Source organism: Meriones unguiculatus, chromosome 1, assembly GCF_030254825.1.
Source record: "Meriones unguiculatus strain TT.TT164.6M chromosome 1, Bangor_MerUng_6.1, whole genome shotgun sequence".
Lineage (NCBI taxonomy): Eukaryota > Metazoa > Chordata > Mammalia > Rodentia > Muridae > Meriones > Meriones unguiculatus.
In genome coordinates, this window is record NC_083349.1 from 23,219,434 (window position 1) to 23,233,874 (window position 14,441).

Sequence of the window (14,441 nt, forward strand, 5' to 3'; positions counted from 1 at the left end):
TAACTGCTGAGCCACCACTCCAGCCCCTTATGCCTTGAAAAAAGGGCGGGGGGGAGGGGAGCACACAATCTTAGTATGTTGTGCTAGCTGGACTAAAATGCTGCTATGTAGACCAAGCTGGTCTTAAACTCACAAAAACTGACCAGGCTCAATGCCTTTTTTTTTTTTTTTTTTTTTAGGTGATACCCAGATTCTTTTACTTTGAGACAGGGTTTCTCAGTGTATCCTTGACTATCCTGGACTCACTTTGGAGACCAGGCTGGCCTCAAATTCACAGAGATCCACCTCTCTCTACCTCCTGAGTGCTGGGATTATAGGCACATGCCACTGTGCCTAATTTGATGCTCAAATTCTTAAGTTTAAGCTCTGAATTTGGTAAAATTCTCACTACACAAAAATGATGGAACACAGCTATTCTCTGACACTGGCTTTAACTAGTTTCTTCTTACTTTTATTGCTCAGGCTGACCTGAAACTCCTAGGCTCAACTGATCCTTTTGCCTCTATCTCTTGAGTAGCTGTTACAGGTGAGCAACAAGCATGCCATGCTCAGCTCTAGAGAGGCTGCATTTTCTACATCTTTTGAGGTAAACAAGAGACAGTACTGAAAGTAGAATTCAAACACCACCAGTCTATTCAAGTCATCTCACAGTCATAGATCACTAAGTTCCTCATGTTTACCTGTGCCAAAATGTCTTAGCTGTGTTGACAGCCATTATTTCCTAGTGATCCTTGATAAACAGTAAAGAAGCTCTTTGTGCTTTTCACATGGTTGGAGATCTTTGGACGCCTCCCCTTAACTCATTGACCTGCCTTCTTGCTGCCTCCTTCTATTTTCTACATTCTCCCCTGGTATACTACTGAACCACTGATTCCTTTAATCTTCATACCGAGGCCAGGCATGGCAGCTGGTACACACTTGTGATCCTAGTATCTGGGAGGCTCAAGTAGGAAGAGTCCTAATTGGAGGTCAGCCTGGGCCCACCAAACAAGGCTCTGCATAAAAACAACACCAAACTGGTTTTTTTTTTTTTAGCTACTTTAAATTGCTTATTTAAGCGAGTTTGCATATTTCTACAAGGAACTCTGACCTTGAACAAGAGAAGTGTAATATAAAATAGCTCTCTACAATGGGATTTTGTAAAATTAAGATCTACAGACATTATCTTAGAACTGAAATTATATTCATTTTTATGAACTAGAAATGTATAGACCAAAATAATGTTGAGATAATCTTATGAATAATTTCTTTAATAAAATTTCTAAAGACAATTACCCAGTTAAACAAGTCTCAAACGTCAAAATTTATTATTTTCCACATACACTTGTGATGGAATAGCTGCAATAAAAAGAAGCTGTTGTATGGCTGGGAGTGGTGCATCCCCACACTCAGGGAGGCAGAGGTAAGTGGATCACTGAGTTTGAGGTCAGTCTAGTCTACAAAAGCAGGTCCAGGACAGAAAAGGCCTGGTTGTCAAGCACATTGGACATGGCTCAGAAACACTTGGAACTGCAATTCCAGGGATCTAACACTTTACTCTGGCTTCAAAAGGCACTCATGCATGCATACGCATAAGTAAAATTTTATTTTATTTTGGTTTTTTGAGGAATGGTTTCTCTGTGTAGCCTTGGCTGTCCTGGAAATCACTCTGTAGACCAGACTGGCCTTGAACTCACAGATATCAGACTGCCTCTACCTCCCAAGTGTTGGAATTAAAGGTGTAAGCCACTACCAGTTGGCTAAAATTAAAAAGAAAATCCATATATGGTAGCACATATCTTTACAAACATACGCACTCAAGAGGCAGGAGAGTATTAGTGAGTTCAAGGACAGCCAGGGCAACACAGAAAAGACTGTCCTCAAGAATGGAGAGATGGCTCGGCAGTTTTGAGCACTGAATGCTCTTCCAGAGGACCTGGGTTCAATTTCTGGGACCCACATGGCAGCTCACAACTATCTGTACTTCCAAGATCTGACACCTTCACACAGATATGAATGTGTAAAGCAGGCAAAACACCAATGAATAAAAATTAAAATTAAAAAGACCCTGTTTCAAAAAACAATGACCTGGAGATGGCTCAGTGTTTTAAAAGCATATACCGCTCTTCCAGAAGACCAGAGTTTAATTCCCAGTACCTGTATCAGGCAGCTGATAAACATCTGACACCTCTGGCTTTTTCAAGGGCTTACACGCATGTGCACATACCCACAAACAAATACAAATTATGTATTAAAAAAATAAAACAAAACCATGTGATGGTAGCACATGCCTTTAATTCCGGCAGAGGCAGAGGCAGAGGCAGAGGCAGAGGCAGAGGCAGAGGCAGAGGCAGGTGGATCTTTATGAGTTATAGGCCAGTCAGGTCTACAGAGTGAGTTCCAGGGCTATACAGAGAAACCCTGTCTCAAAACCATCCAAACAAATAAAAGCCTAAACAATGACCCCCCTCCAAAAAAATAAAATAAAATAAAATAAAAGCCAAAACTTTTTGAAGAGAACTCAAATAGCAAAGGAAATAATCCCCAGATGAACAAATGAGACTTTATGAGAAATTAAAAAGCTTCTAGCAGGGCAGTGGTGACACACTTCAGGAGGCAGAGGCAGATCACTGAGTTCAAGGCCAGCCTGGTCTACAGAATGAGTTCCAGGACAGTCAGAGTTACAGAGAAACCCTGTCTCAAAAAACTAAAACTCAACCCCACTCCTCAAAAAGCTTCTATACAGCAAAGGAAGTAAGTATCTAGAGCAAAAAGGCAGGTTACAAAATGGAAAAGCTACACAAACAGGGGATTAATACAGAGAATATAAGTATTAAGAGCAGTAAAAATTAAACGCCCAAAGAACAAATCTCATAATTCATAAATGAAGGGGTAAAAGAACTGACTAGACAGTTCAAACCGAAATAACAACAAACTAAATAAATGCGGTGGTTCTTGTTTTTAATCCCAGTAAATTGGAAGGCAGAAGCAAGGGGCTCTCTGTGAATACGGGGGTCGCCTGGTCTACATAGCAAGTTCTAAGACATCCAGGACTACATAAGAAAGACCCAGTATCTCAAAAAACAAAAACAAAAAAATACACAATTGCTCAACAAATAAAAAAAAGTGTACTTAGTCATCAATACAAAGTACATTAAAGCTGCTATAACCCGGCTGAATAGTTATAGAAACCAGTGACTGGAGCTGGTTGCAGTAGAGTGCTTGCTATTCAAGCCTAAGGGCCTGAGTTCAATCCCCATCTCACTGCCACATATGTGCCCCCGTTCAATTAAATATAGAGGAAGAAAATAAGACAAAGATAACCAATGACAATAAATGCTAGTAAAAACCAGTGGAAAAAAATTCTTATACATTGCTGATAGGAATGTAAATTGGTACAGGTGTTGTGGAAGTCGTATGGTAGTTCCTCAAAAAACTACAAGTAGAGGTACTCTATTATCCAGATATACCAGAGTGTACACCTGAAAGACTACAAGTCAACATGACACAGATATTTGGATATACATTTTTATTGCTGAACTATTCACAATAGCTAAAAAAAGGAACCAGCTTAGATGCCTACAACAGATAAATGAAGAATAAAAATGTGGCAGCTGGGCAGTGGTGGTGCACACTGATCTCTGTGGCTCAAGGCCAGCCTGGTCTACAATACAAGTCCAGGAGAGCTAGGGCTCTTATTACACAGAGAAACCCTGTCTCAAAAAAACCAAAAATAAATAAATGATAAAATAAGTTAAAAAAAAAAAGATATAGCACATAATTATACAATAAAGTTTCATACAACTATTATTTAAAAAAAAACCCATGGTATTTCAGGAAAATGAATGGAAGTGCAGAATATTATGTGCAATCTATATTTGTGTGGGAGAGGATGGGGCAGAAAGGAATCCATGGGAGGGAAGGAAAAGAAAAGAGGAAAAATACAGGGTAACGAAGAAATATTATGTGAAATGAAAGAAGAAAGAGGGGGCTATTTGGGGTAGGAAGGAAACCACAGAGTGTATGGTTGGGAAGGAGAGAATCAGCTGTGGGCCAGTTCTCCAACATCTGTCTCCCATTTCACCACAGTAATGTTGGCATTACAGATGGGCACCCCTGTGTTACTTTGTTGTTGCTATTTTTAAATATAGGCCTTGGTGGTAATTCAACCAGGAGATTTTACCAGCTGTACCATTTCCAGGGATTATACTCAGGTCATCAGATCTACTCACTAGCCATCTCACCTGTCCCATATTTTCTATTTTGGTGGTAAGCATCATCAAGTTTTTAGCACTAAGTCTACACTGAATATAAAAATGTTTCCATTTTCAAAATAGTGACTGTCACTCTAGAAATTGAAACACGGAACAGTACTGACACAGGCACTTATTAACTTCCCTGCTGAAGCATCCTTAATCCCTATACTTTTTTCCTCCAAGTTCAGAAACTTCACTCTCCTAGACAAGTCAACAGCTGCTTACCTTTACATCAGCAATCAGCGCATCTTCGTCTTCTATCCCTGTAGGGACACACTTCTTGTGCAGTGGCAGTGACTCTAACTTATCTACAAGACAGCGAAGACCTTCAAGTTCAAAGTGGGTCAGATGCACTTGCCTATCCTTTCTAGGGCTACACTGGGGATCCCAAACTTGGCCATTGTGGGATCCCCGACTAGAGTCTGAGGGTGAGTCTCCAGACAAAGTTTTCTTCAAACTTGGAAGACTTCGGCAGGCTTTGCCAAGTCCATCATAATCCAGGTTGACGCCATTAGCCACGGGGCTGGTAAGCACAGACCGCTTATTGTTCAAGCGTCGGCCTTCTTTATCCACCCCTTCCTCATCACCAGTTCCAGACTCCAACTCACTTAGTTCCATATCTACCAAGGCAAAGGAAGTATCAGTTAGCTAGTTGATCATTAAGAAAAACAGCACAATACATGCAAGGTTAGAAATGACAAAGCCAATGTTGAAGACCATAGTTAGAAATAGAAATAACCCCGTAGTAATTGGGTGAAGTGGTGCGTGCCTTTATTCCCAACACACTGGTAAGGAGAGTCTGGAGACTCTCTGTGAGTTCCAGGCTAGCCTGGTCTACATAGTGAGTTTCAGGCCAGCTAGAGTGATAACATGCTTCTAACTAACCAACCAACCAACCAACCAACCAACCAACTAAAGTATATCTGAAGCAACCATGTCTAGACTGGAGAGACAGCTCAGTAATTAAGAGCACTTACTGCTCTTGCAAAGCATCCAGGTTCAATTCCCAGTACCCACAGGATGGTTCAGAATTATCTAAAATTCCAGCAGGAACTGACACCGTCTTGGAAACACTACAGGTACCAAGCACATGTAGTACAAATACCTAATACACTCACACATAAAACAAATCTAATAAAAATTAAAAAAAAGAAACTACCATTCATCTAATTAAGCAAATGCTTAATTGATACCAATTAATTGCTTAAATGAAATCTCTTGATATTAGGAAAAATGTTAAAGCACAGAAGTAAAAAACAAAGTTATTAGAGTCCGATCAGCCTAGTCCAAGGTGTGGTTTTGCCACTTATTAACTGCACAATCATAAAATGTTTAAAAAATCTTTAAAGTTAAATTTCTCATCTGTGAGCCGGGAGGTAGTGGGGTGCACATGCCTTTAATCCCAGCACTTGAGAGGCAGAGTCAGGTATATCTCTGTGAGTTCAATGCCAGTCTGGTCTACAGAGCTGGCTCCAGAAAAGCCAAGGCTATAAAAAAAAAAAAAAAAAAAAAAAAGTCTTGAAAACCAAAATAGATACACAAGACAGACAGATAGATAGAATAAAATTCTCATTTGTGCTGGGTAGTGGTGGCACATTCCATAATCCCAGCACCCAAGGGGCACGGGAATGAATCTACCATAAGATATATGAGGAGTCAAGTATTGCTAGTCAAGTATTGTTTATAAGCCCTTCTCCCTGAAGATCTCTTTACAGTTCATGGTTATGGGGGAAGGAGAGAAATTTTCTTCACTGCGTAGTCACTTGTTGCCTATGTATCTGTAAATAATCCTTCACACAGGCTTCTATAGTAACTCTAATTATATTTATTAGTTGATAAAGCTCTAAAGGGGCTGGAGAGATAGCTTAACAGTTAAGAGCACTGGCTGGCTGTTCTTTCACATGACCCGGGTTCAATACGCGCGCGCACACACACCACAGCTCAACAATCTAAAACTCCAGTTCTAGGGACTATGACACCTTCATATAGACAAAACATGCAGGCAAAATAACAAGGCACATAAAATAAAATAAATTAATTATTCTCTGAAAGAGAGAGAGAGAGAGAGAGAGAGAGAGAGAGAGGAAGGAAGGAAGGCTGGCCAGGTATACTGGCACAGGACCATAATCCCAGCACCCAGGGAGGCTGAGGTAAGTGGATCATTTTGAGTTTGAGGCCAGTCTGTCTACAAAGTCTAAGACAGCCAAGGCTATACAGAGAAACACTGTTTCGAAAAACAAACAAACAAACAAACAACAAAAACAAAGGAAAGAAAGAAAACCCCCTTAAAAAAGAAAGAGAACAAAGTTTAATTAATAAAAATAAAAAAATTTAAAAAAAAGTTAGAATAAGACTACAACAATTGTTGGAACAGGCCCAGCCAAAATTATAGTGTTTTTTACTAATGCTGAGAATATGTCATTATAGGTAATTAATAGGGACTGTAATTAATAGGGACTGTCAAAGAGCTTGTTGTAACAAATGAAAGAAATTAATAACAAATATCCTAAAAGCAAATATCTACAGTTTATAAAATAAACTAACTGGATTCTCCCACTCTCCCACTATAGATAGATAGATAGATAGATAGATAGATAAAATTAAAAAAAAAAAAAAGAAAGAAAGTAGACTGGGACTAACTAGGAAGAGGAAAGGAGATCTGTAGTCAGGTGAGACATGAGGGTAATGGGAAATAAATGTGTGAAAATATAATGAAACCAGTCTGTATATATTAACAAAAACAGACAATGTATCCCTTATCTTAAGGAGATCAATATAGCAACCCAGTCAAAGATCAGATCCACAGTATTTCCTTCAGTCTGGTAATTCTTATTTAATTGTATATTTAGTGTTCAACCACAGTAAATGAATTTGGAATTTTCAAACAAACAAACAAACAAACAAAAAAGCCAAAAAGCTATAAACTGTAACTATGAAGTGGCAGTAAATTTTTCATCTGAAGTGAGTCTTAAAAAAGTTCATGGAATCAAAACACTTACCCATGCTAAGGGATTCTTTCTGAAATTCCTTAGTTAGGTGGGATCGGTTGGTTATGCAGTATACATAGCGCTCTAACACATACCAACACATTTCGTAGTAAAATGGGTAACGGAATTTATTTGGAACCTAAACAGAAAAAGAATAATGAGAAAAAAAGGCAATGACAAGGAAAAAGAATACAAAAGATAATCTCAATCACTGCAATAATTAACCCAGGAAAAAGTCTTGTCAGTCAATCTAAAAAACTCAAGGTGGTATCTGAAGTAAAAACTTATGTCAATTTGTCAGTTTTTAGAATGTTGTTGATCTTAGAGACAGGCATAGTAGTCTGTATCTTCCCAACACATGAAAGGCTGAGACAAGAAACAAGTTCAAGGCCAGCCTGGGCTACATGGGAGAGGGGGGAAGAGAATAAGTAAACTTAAAAAAAAAAGGACCAAGGATGTAAATCAGCTGGCAGATTGTTTGCCTAGCATACATAAAGGCCTGGTTGCCTGGTTGGATCTATAGCAGAACAGTATATACATACATACATGCAGGCCAGAAGACTGTATACATGATAGATAGATAGATTAGATAGATAGATAGATAGATAGATAGATAGATAGATAGATAGATAGATAGATCTTTAGCCAGGCTTGGTGGCCCACACCTTTAGTACCAGCACTCGGGAGGCAGAGGCAGGTGGATCTCTGTGAGTTTGAGGCCAGCCTGCTCTACAGAGAGTTCCAGTACAGGCAGGGCTGGGTTTTTTTGGTTGCTTAGGTTTAGTGTTGTTTTTTTTTTGAAACAGGATTTCTCTGTGTAACCTTGGCTGTCCTGGAACTCTCTCTGTAGATAAAGCTGGCCTTAAACTCACAGAGATCTATCTGCCTCTGCCTCCTCAGAGCTGGGATTAAAGGTGTGTGCCTCCACCAGCCAGTGACAGTCAGGGCTATTGTATACAGAGAAACCCTGCCTCAAAAGCCAAATAAATAAATAAATAAATGAAATGAAATTAATTAATTAATTATCCATCTATATCTGCCATGATTTTAGGAAGGCTACCATCAAATCCAAATGTGATAACTCTGTGATGTCCAGCTGTCCTCATGAATTTAAAATGAAAAAGGCCCATGAATTTCATGTTTAAATATCTTACACTCTCCTGCTGGATTGTTTTCCTCCATTTATTTTCCATCCATGTATTCAATGCTAATGTTTTATTTATTAAAGCATTGCAAATGCATTTTTAAAAAATAAAAAAAATAAAAAATAAAATAAAATAAAATGAAAAGGGAAAACCTTTCACCAGATCACTTTCTTATTGTTAGACAGGAGGTATACAACCAATGAAGCACAGTACCAGACTCAAATCTGGATCTTTAATGCAATTGCAACTTTAACCAAAAGTTTCTTCTCTACTTAAAAGCCAACTTATTTCTGACAGAAGAGAGGACAGAACTAAGAACAGGCACCGGCTCCTTCAACTAAAGCAACGCACTGTGCTCCTTCATTGGCCTCTGGAGTGTGTTGGTGCTTCTTGGAAAAGTTCTTGAAGTAGTTCAGGGCAAGTATAAATTGTAAAAATTTCTCAATAAATTTAATGAGAGCTGACTAATACTGACACTTACAATGGGGAGGAAAGGGCTCAACAAGATGGTCTTTACAAGTGGGTAAAGGCGCTTATTGTCAAGCTGGATGACCTCAATTAGATTCCTAGGAAATGGTGAAAAACAGAAATGACTTCTGCAAGTTGTCTTCTGACCTCCACTTATATGCCTTGGCATAGCAACCAATATACATGCACAAAAGAAATAAAATTTAATTTAAAAAAGATGTTTATGGTTTTTAAAATGGGAAAGGGAAGGGGAGGGCTAGTAAACAGAATAAAGACAGAAAACCTCAAAGTTGTGAAATTTGAAATGATCATCCTCATTCCACAAATTATTCATGAACATAAAACAAACAAACAAACAAACAAACATGTTTCAAGAGATTAAGACTTACAGTCCACCAAATCAAGAATTCAGTAAAAATTTTTGCTGTGTTCTCAGTATGGAGTAACTGTTTTTATGGGGCTGGAGAGATGGCTCAGAGGTTAAGAGCATTGTCTGCCTTTTCCAAAGGTTCTGAGTTCAAATCCCAGCAACCACATGGTAGCTCACAACCATCTACACAACAATCTGATGCCTTCTTCTGGCATGTAGGTGTATAAGCAGATAGAGCACTCACCTACATAAAATAAAATAAATCTTAAAAAAAAAAAAATCCTGCTTTTTAACCCTGCAAAAAAGATCTGAAAAATTGACAAATTATCCATGAATCCTGTTCTGATTCATCTAGTATATTGAAAAGATGAAGGACAAACAGTGTATGCATTAAAGGTTAGAAGGCAACCTGCAAGTGTCAGTTTTATCCTTACACCATGTGTGTTCTGGGGCTTTAACTTTGTTATCAAACTTAGCATCAGCATATTTACCTTCTAACCCACCTCACCTGATAAATAAAGTTATTAAACTTGTCTTTTTCTTTGTTACATAGGCCAGGATGACCTCAAACTCATAATCTTCTTATCCCTGAGCGCTACAAAGATCAGAGGCATGTGTTACCATGTTCACCTAACATCTGTCTTAAATAGAAAAACATCTTTATATATAATCGTTCTATTAAATTACTCACCCGTGTTCGATCTTCAATGCTGTATATCTTTAACTGCATGGGGATGTTGAAGCTATGCAAAAAATTGCCTCCAAACACTAATGTGTCTGTAGGCGTATACACAGCATGAATCCAACCTGAAACACAGGGAATGAAGGCAGGACTGAAAGCACACGGAGCAATAGTTCCCTCAGAATACTGTAAGGCTTCTTCTATAATATATTCTTTTCTTTTTTGGAAACAAGACCTTGATGCATAGCCCAGGCTCATTTAATGGTGCTCAAGTTACTTATCTCTCAAAGCCTGACTTTTCTCTTTAGAATGAAACTGTACTTTACATGATGATGAACATTAAATGACAATATATGTCTATGGAAAGGTTTTATTTACTATGTTTAAGACATGGTCTTAAACTGTGAAGCACCTACTATGCATCAGCTCTGAACAGAGCAGTTTATTGATATTCTCATGTAATCGTTTCGAAATAAGAGGATTTAAGTACTGACACCAAAGTAGTATTGAACAGGCAACTGCATTGTCAGTACTTTCAAACAGACCAGGGACTCCAAAACTTGTACCTTTTTATATGCACTTATTTTAGAAGACATAATAAAAATATCCATGACTTAGCCAAGTTTGGTGGCACACACCTTTAACACCAGCACTAGGAAGACAGAGGCAGAAAATCTCTGAGTTTGAGGACAGCTTGATCTACATAGTGAGTTCTAGGACAGCCAGGACTACACAGAGAAACCCTGTCTCAAAAACAAAAGCAAACACAAAACACTGATTTAGCACTGCCCACTCAGGTGGGGAAAGGTGGTTCTCTTCATTAGAGAGAACATGTAAAAATTCTCAATTATTGGGGTTATATAGTGTGTATGAGAAGCCACCACTGGCAATACTAATATACTCTGCCAGAATTAAGCAAAGCTTTTATGGTTTTCTTTTTTTTCTGCGTGTACTCAAAAAACAAACAAACAAACAAAAAAACCAGGCAAACATCATTGCACATGCATGCCTTGCTGGGCATTGATTTCAGAGCCAGTGCATACTCAGTCTTAAGAAAACACAGTGTTTAAGTGCTAGAAAACAACCTACTTTCCTCACTTGCTTACCTGAGGGAATGACGAAGGTATAGCCCTGCTTGAGTTCAATTCGTTGGCAATCTGACACCCGGTCACCCAGAAAGATGTCTCCCTGTTTCCCTGACAGCAGCCAATTCTCGTACAGCTCCAGGTTGTGGGCTGTAGGGGGGATGAGCCAGAAGACCTGTGAGTTAAAAGACTTCAGTCTGTTAACAGCCACTGACATGATCCAGCCGTCCCCTCAACTGATACATATACAGGATTGGAAAGCAGAAAGTATCTGGGTAGCTCAGGACTCAAACAAACAGATCTTTCTTGCCAATCACTTGGTCTGACAGCACCTGGGATTTCCTGAAATTATGGCTGTAGAAGAACCCAGAACCCATTTAGAATACCAAGAGAAAACAGGCCTTGGGCTAGAGGCTTAAACAGCCAATTATTATTAGCCTGGGCTGCTCTGTTGCCAAGGTAGTAACTAAGATCAATAGGAAAAAACTTAGGAAGCCATCTACACTTACATGAATAAAAGGATGTTTGGATACAGAGGTCCAGATGTTCAAGGTTAAGTTCTTGTACTATTTTCCTCCCAGCTCTGCTTTTGCTAGTAGATGTGGTCCTTCCACGTAAAGGAAAGACTAACACTACAATCCTCTGCTATTAATTCTAGACCACAATTCTGATATAACATATAGAAAAACTCGAAAAAATATATTTTATTATTATTAGAATATGACTCTTTAGGATTGAAAATACTTTTTCAAATCCTCAAAATGACTTAATGTTTCCTTTGGTCACATTTCAGACCAATTATCTCCAGACAGGGAGAGCTGGCTGAATCAAAATTTGCTGGAATTTTTATCAATTTATCCAAAATTTATGTTCCCTTCCTCTACATTACTTTTCTTCCAGGTATAGAATGATATTGTTCTCCTAGAATTACCTCTTCAGATTCATCAAGAAAATTCTGCTTTAAATATCAGAATGGCACTGGCCTACATAAATACTACAACTCCAATGGCACAAAGACAACTGAATCTACAACTATCTTCAAGAATGAATGGGGGACGTTTCCTAGTAGACTGGTTTCCAGATTATATTAAGCATGCAAGTCTAATTCCAATCCTAACTGTGACCATACCTTTCCACCTTGGTGGATATGATACCAAACAGAAGTACCACCAAAATCCACATGGAAGTCAGTATAGCAGCCTCGAACACTCATTAGACAGTACCTGACCCAAAGAGAAGCAGCAGCATTAGTACACTGATAAAGACAAACTACAGCCAGGCATGGTGGCGCATGCCTTTAAACCCATCATATGGGAGGCAGAGGCAGGTGGATCTCTGTGACCTCTGCACAGAGGTCAGCCTGGCCTATAGAAAGAGTTCTAGGACAGCCAGGGATACAGCAAAATCCTGTCTCAAAAAAACAAAAAAGAAAAGAAAAAAAGACAAACTACCCACAAAATAACATTCTTTTTCCTAGTAAACTCCCTCTACTTTGCATCTAACAAATTCCTAGTAGGTTTTCTTTTGTGTGTGTGTGTGTGTGTGTTTCTGAGGCAAGGTTTCACTGTGCTACTTTGACCAGGCTGGCCTTGAAACTCCAAAGATCTGCTTCTGCCTCAGGCACGGGCCACCGTATCTTGCTAAAGGACTGTATTTCTAAGTCACATTTCCAGGACCACACAGCTTTTCTCCCTACTTATAAGATGAGTGATAGGTAATTTCTCATGTACTCTTCCTTTTGATACTATAAAGTGCACTGTTTAAATAATCTATCAATTTGATGATTTAGAACAGAGCAAAGATAGAAAGGGATGGACTATTCCTTCTACTAATACCCACAGAACGATAAGGAAAGTAAACAAGAGCAACTTACTTTTGCACTTTAGGGTACTGCATCTCTAAGATGGCATTTGTTGATTCAGTCTGACTTTCTTTCAAGTGCCTTGGCCACATGTTATCTACCCAGTCAATGAAATCCACCTTTAAAAAAGAAGAAGAAGAAAAAGGCACTTAGGCTGCAAAAAAAGTGGTGTGGTTACAGAGAATTTTAAAGTCAAGAAAAAACAACTCCTTTAAATATACACTGCACAAAGGAAAATTTTTAAATCTGTGAGCCTTAGAGTCAAACAACAAACATTTTGGAAATAGATAAAAAAGAGAAGACTAACAGTTCCATCAACATGACTGTAAAGCCACCACTGGTCAAAATGGACTCACTAAGGACAGTTTACAACTAAGAACTTTCTTCTGCCAATACTGGTATAATGGGTTGAGACTTTGTGTTTGTATAACATTTTAAAGAGGTAGTCCCTGGAGATACCTGAAAACTCACTGGTACAGTAGCTAAAATATAAACAGATCTGGCCTGGCAAGATGACTTAGAAATAAAGGCATACGGCAACAAGAACAACAGTTTTATCTCTGGGTCTCTTACAGTGAAAAGAGACAATCAATCCTCTTACATGTGTACCATGATATGTATCATGTATACATGCACACACACTTAGAAATATTTTTACAAAATAAAGTAACAAAAAAAAATTAAAAAAAAAATCCAGTATGTGATATAGAAACTACAACAATCATAAGCTCTTGATTTACCAAAGTTTTAAGATCAAAGAGACAGTGTAATGATTAACTTAGACAAATATTAAAATCTTTAAAATGTCTGGACCTGGTAACGAACACCTTTAATCCCAATATTCTGAGTTCAAATCCAGCCTGGTCTACAAAGTGAATCCAGGACAGGCAAAGTCACACAGAGAAACCGGGGAGCTCGGGGAGGGGAGGGGAAGGGAGGAACAGAAGAGGAAGAGAAGAGGAAGAGAAGAGGAAGAGAAGAGAAGAGAAGAGAAGAGAAGAGAAGAGAAGAGAAGAGAAGAGAAGAGAAGAGAAGAAAAGAAAAGAAAAGAAAAGAAAAGAAAAGAAAAGAAAAGAAAAGAAAAGAAAAGAAAAGAAAAGAGGTGGGGGTGGCAGGGTAAAACACAACACAATTTGTTGTTGTTAAGACAATTTGTTGGTTAAGAATATTCCATGTTCTACTCCTAGCACCCATACTGCAGCTCACAACCATCTGTAATTCCTGTCACAGGGGACCCAATGCCCTCTTTTGGTCTCTGCAGACTTTTGGAACAGACACACATAAAAATAAAAACACAGAACACTAGGACCAAACCCTACACACAAAATAATTACAATAATAATAATTACAATAGAAACAAAAGCCAAGCCAGGTGTGATGGTACACGCCTATAATCCCAGCACTCAAGGTGGCAGAGCCAGGTAGATCTGTTAGTTCCAGGCCAGGCTGCTCTAGAAAGTGAGTTCAGGACAGCCAAGGCTACACAGAGAAACCCTGTCTCAAAAACCAAAACTAAAACACTAGCCAAGAGGTCGGTGGCACACACTTTTTTTCTCTCCAAATTTACTTATTTGTATTTTATGTGCATTGGTCTTTTGACTGCATGTA

At 38.6% G+C, this 14,441-nt stretch overlaps 1 protein-coding gene across 2 annotated transcripts in view; it reads right to left on the minus strand.

Moving 5' to 3' along the window:
* Window positions 1–14,441, minus strand: part of Kdm2a (lysine demethylase 2A) — an 82,048-nt gene that overhangs the window by 23,122 nt on the left and 44,485 nt on the right. For both annotated transcript variants that reach the window (XM_021656225.2, XM_021656226.2), the window contains exons 7-12: window positions 12,846–12,952; window positions 12,102–12,195; window positions 10,994–11,147; window positions 9,897–10,012; window positions 7,235–7,361; window positions 4,461–4,855 (exon numbers count right to left, since the gene is read on the minus strand). In XM_021656225.2, the coding sequence (XP_021511900.1) occupies window positions 4,461–4,855; window positions 7,235–7,361; window positions 9,897–10,012; window positions 10,994–11,147; window positions 12,102–12,195; window positions 12,846–12,952 (993 nt within the window). The remainder of the gene's footprint in view (window positions 1–4,460; window positions 4,856–7,234; window positions 7,362–9,896; window positions 10,013–10,993; window positions 11,148–12,101; window positions 12,196–12,845; window positions 12,953–14,441) is intronic.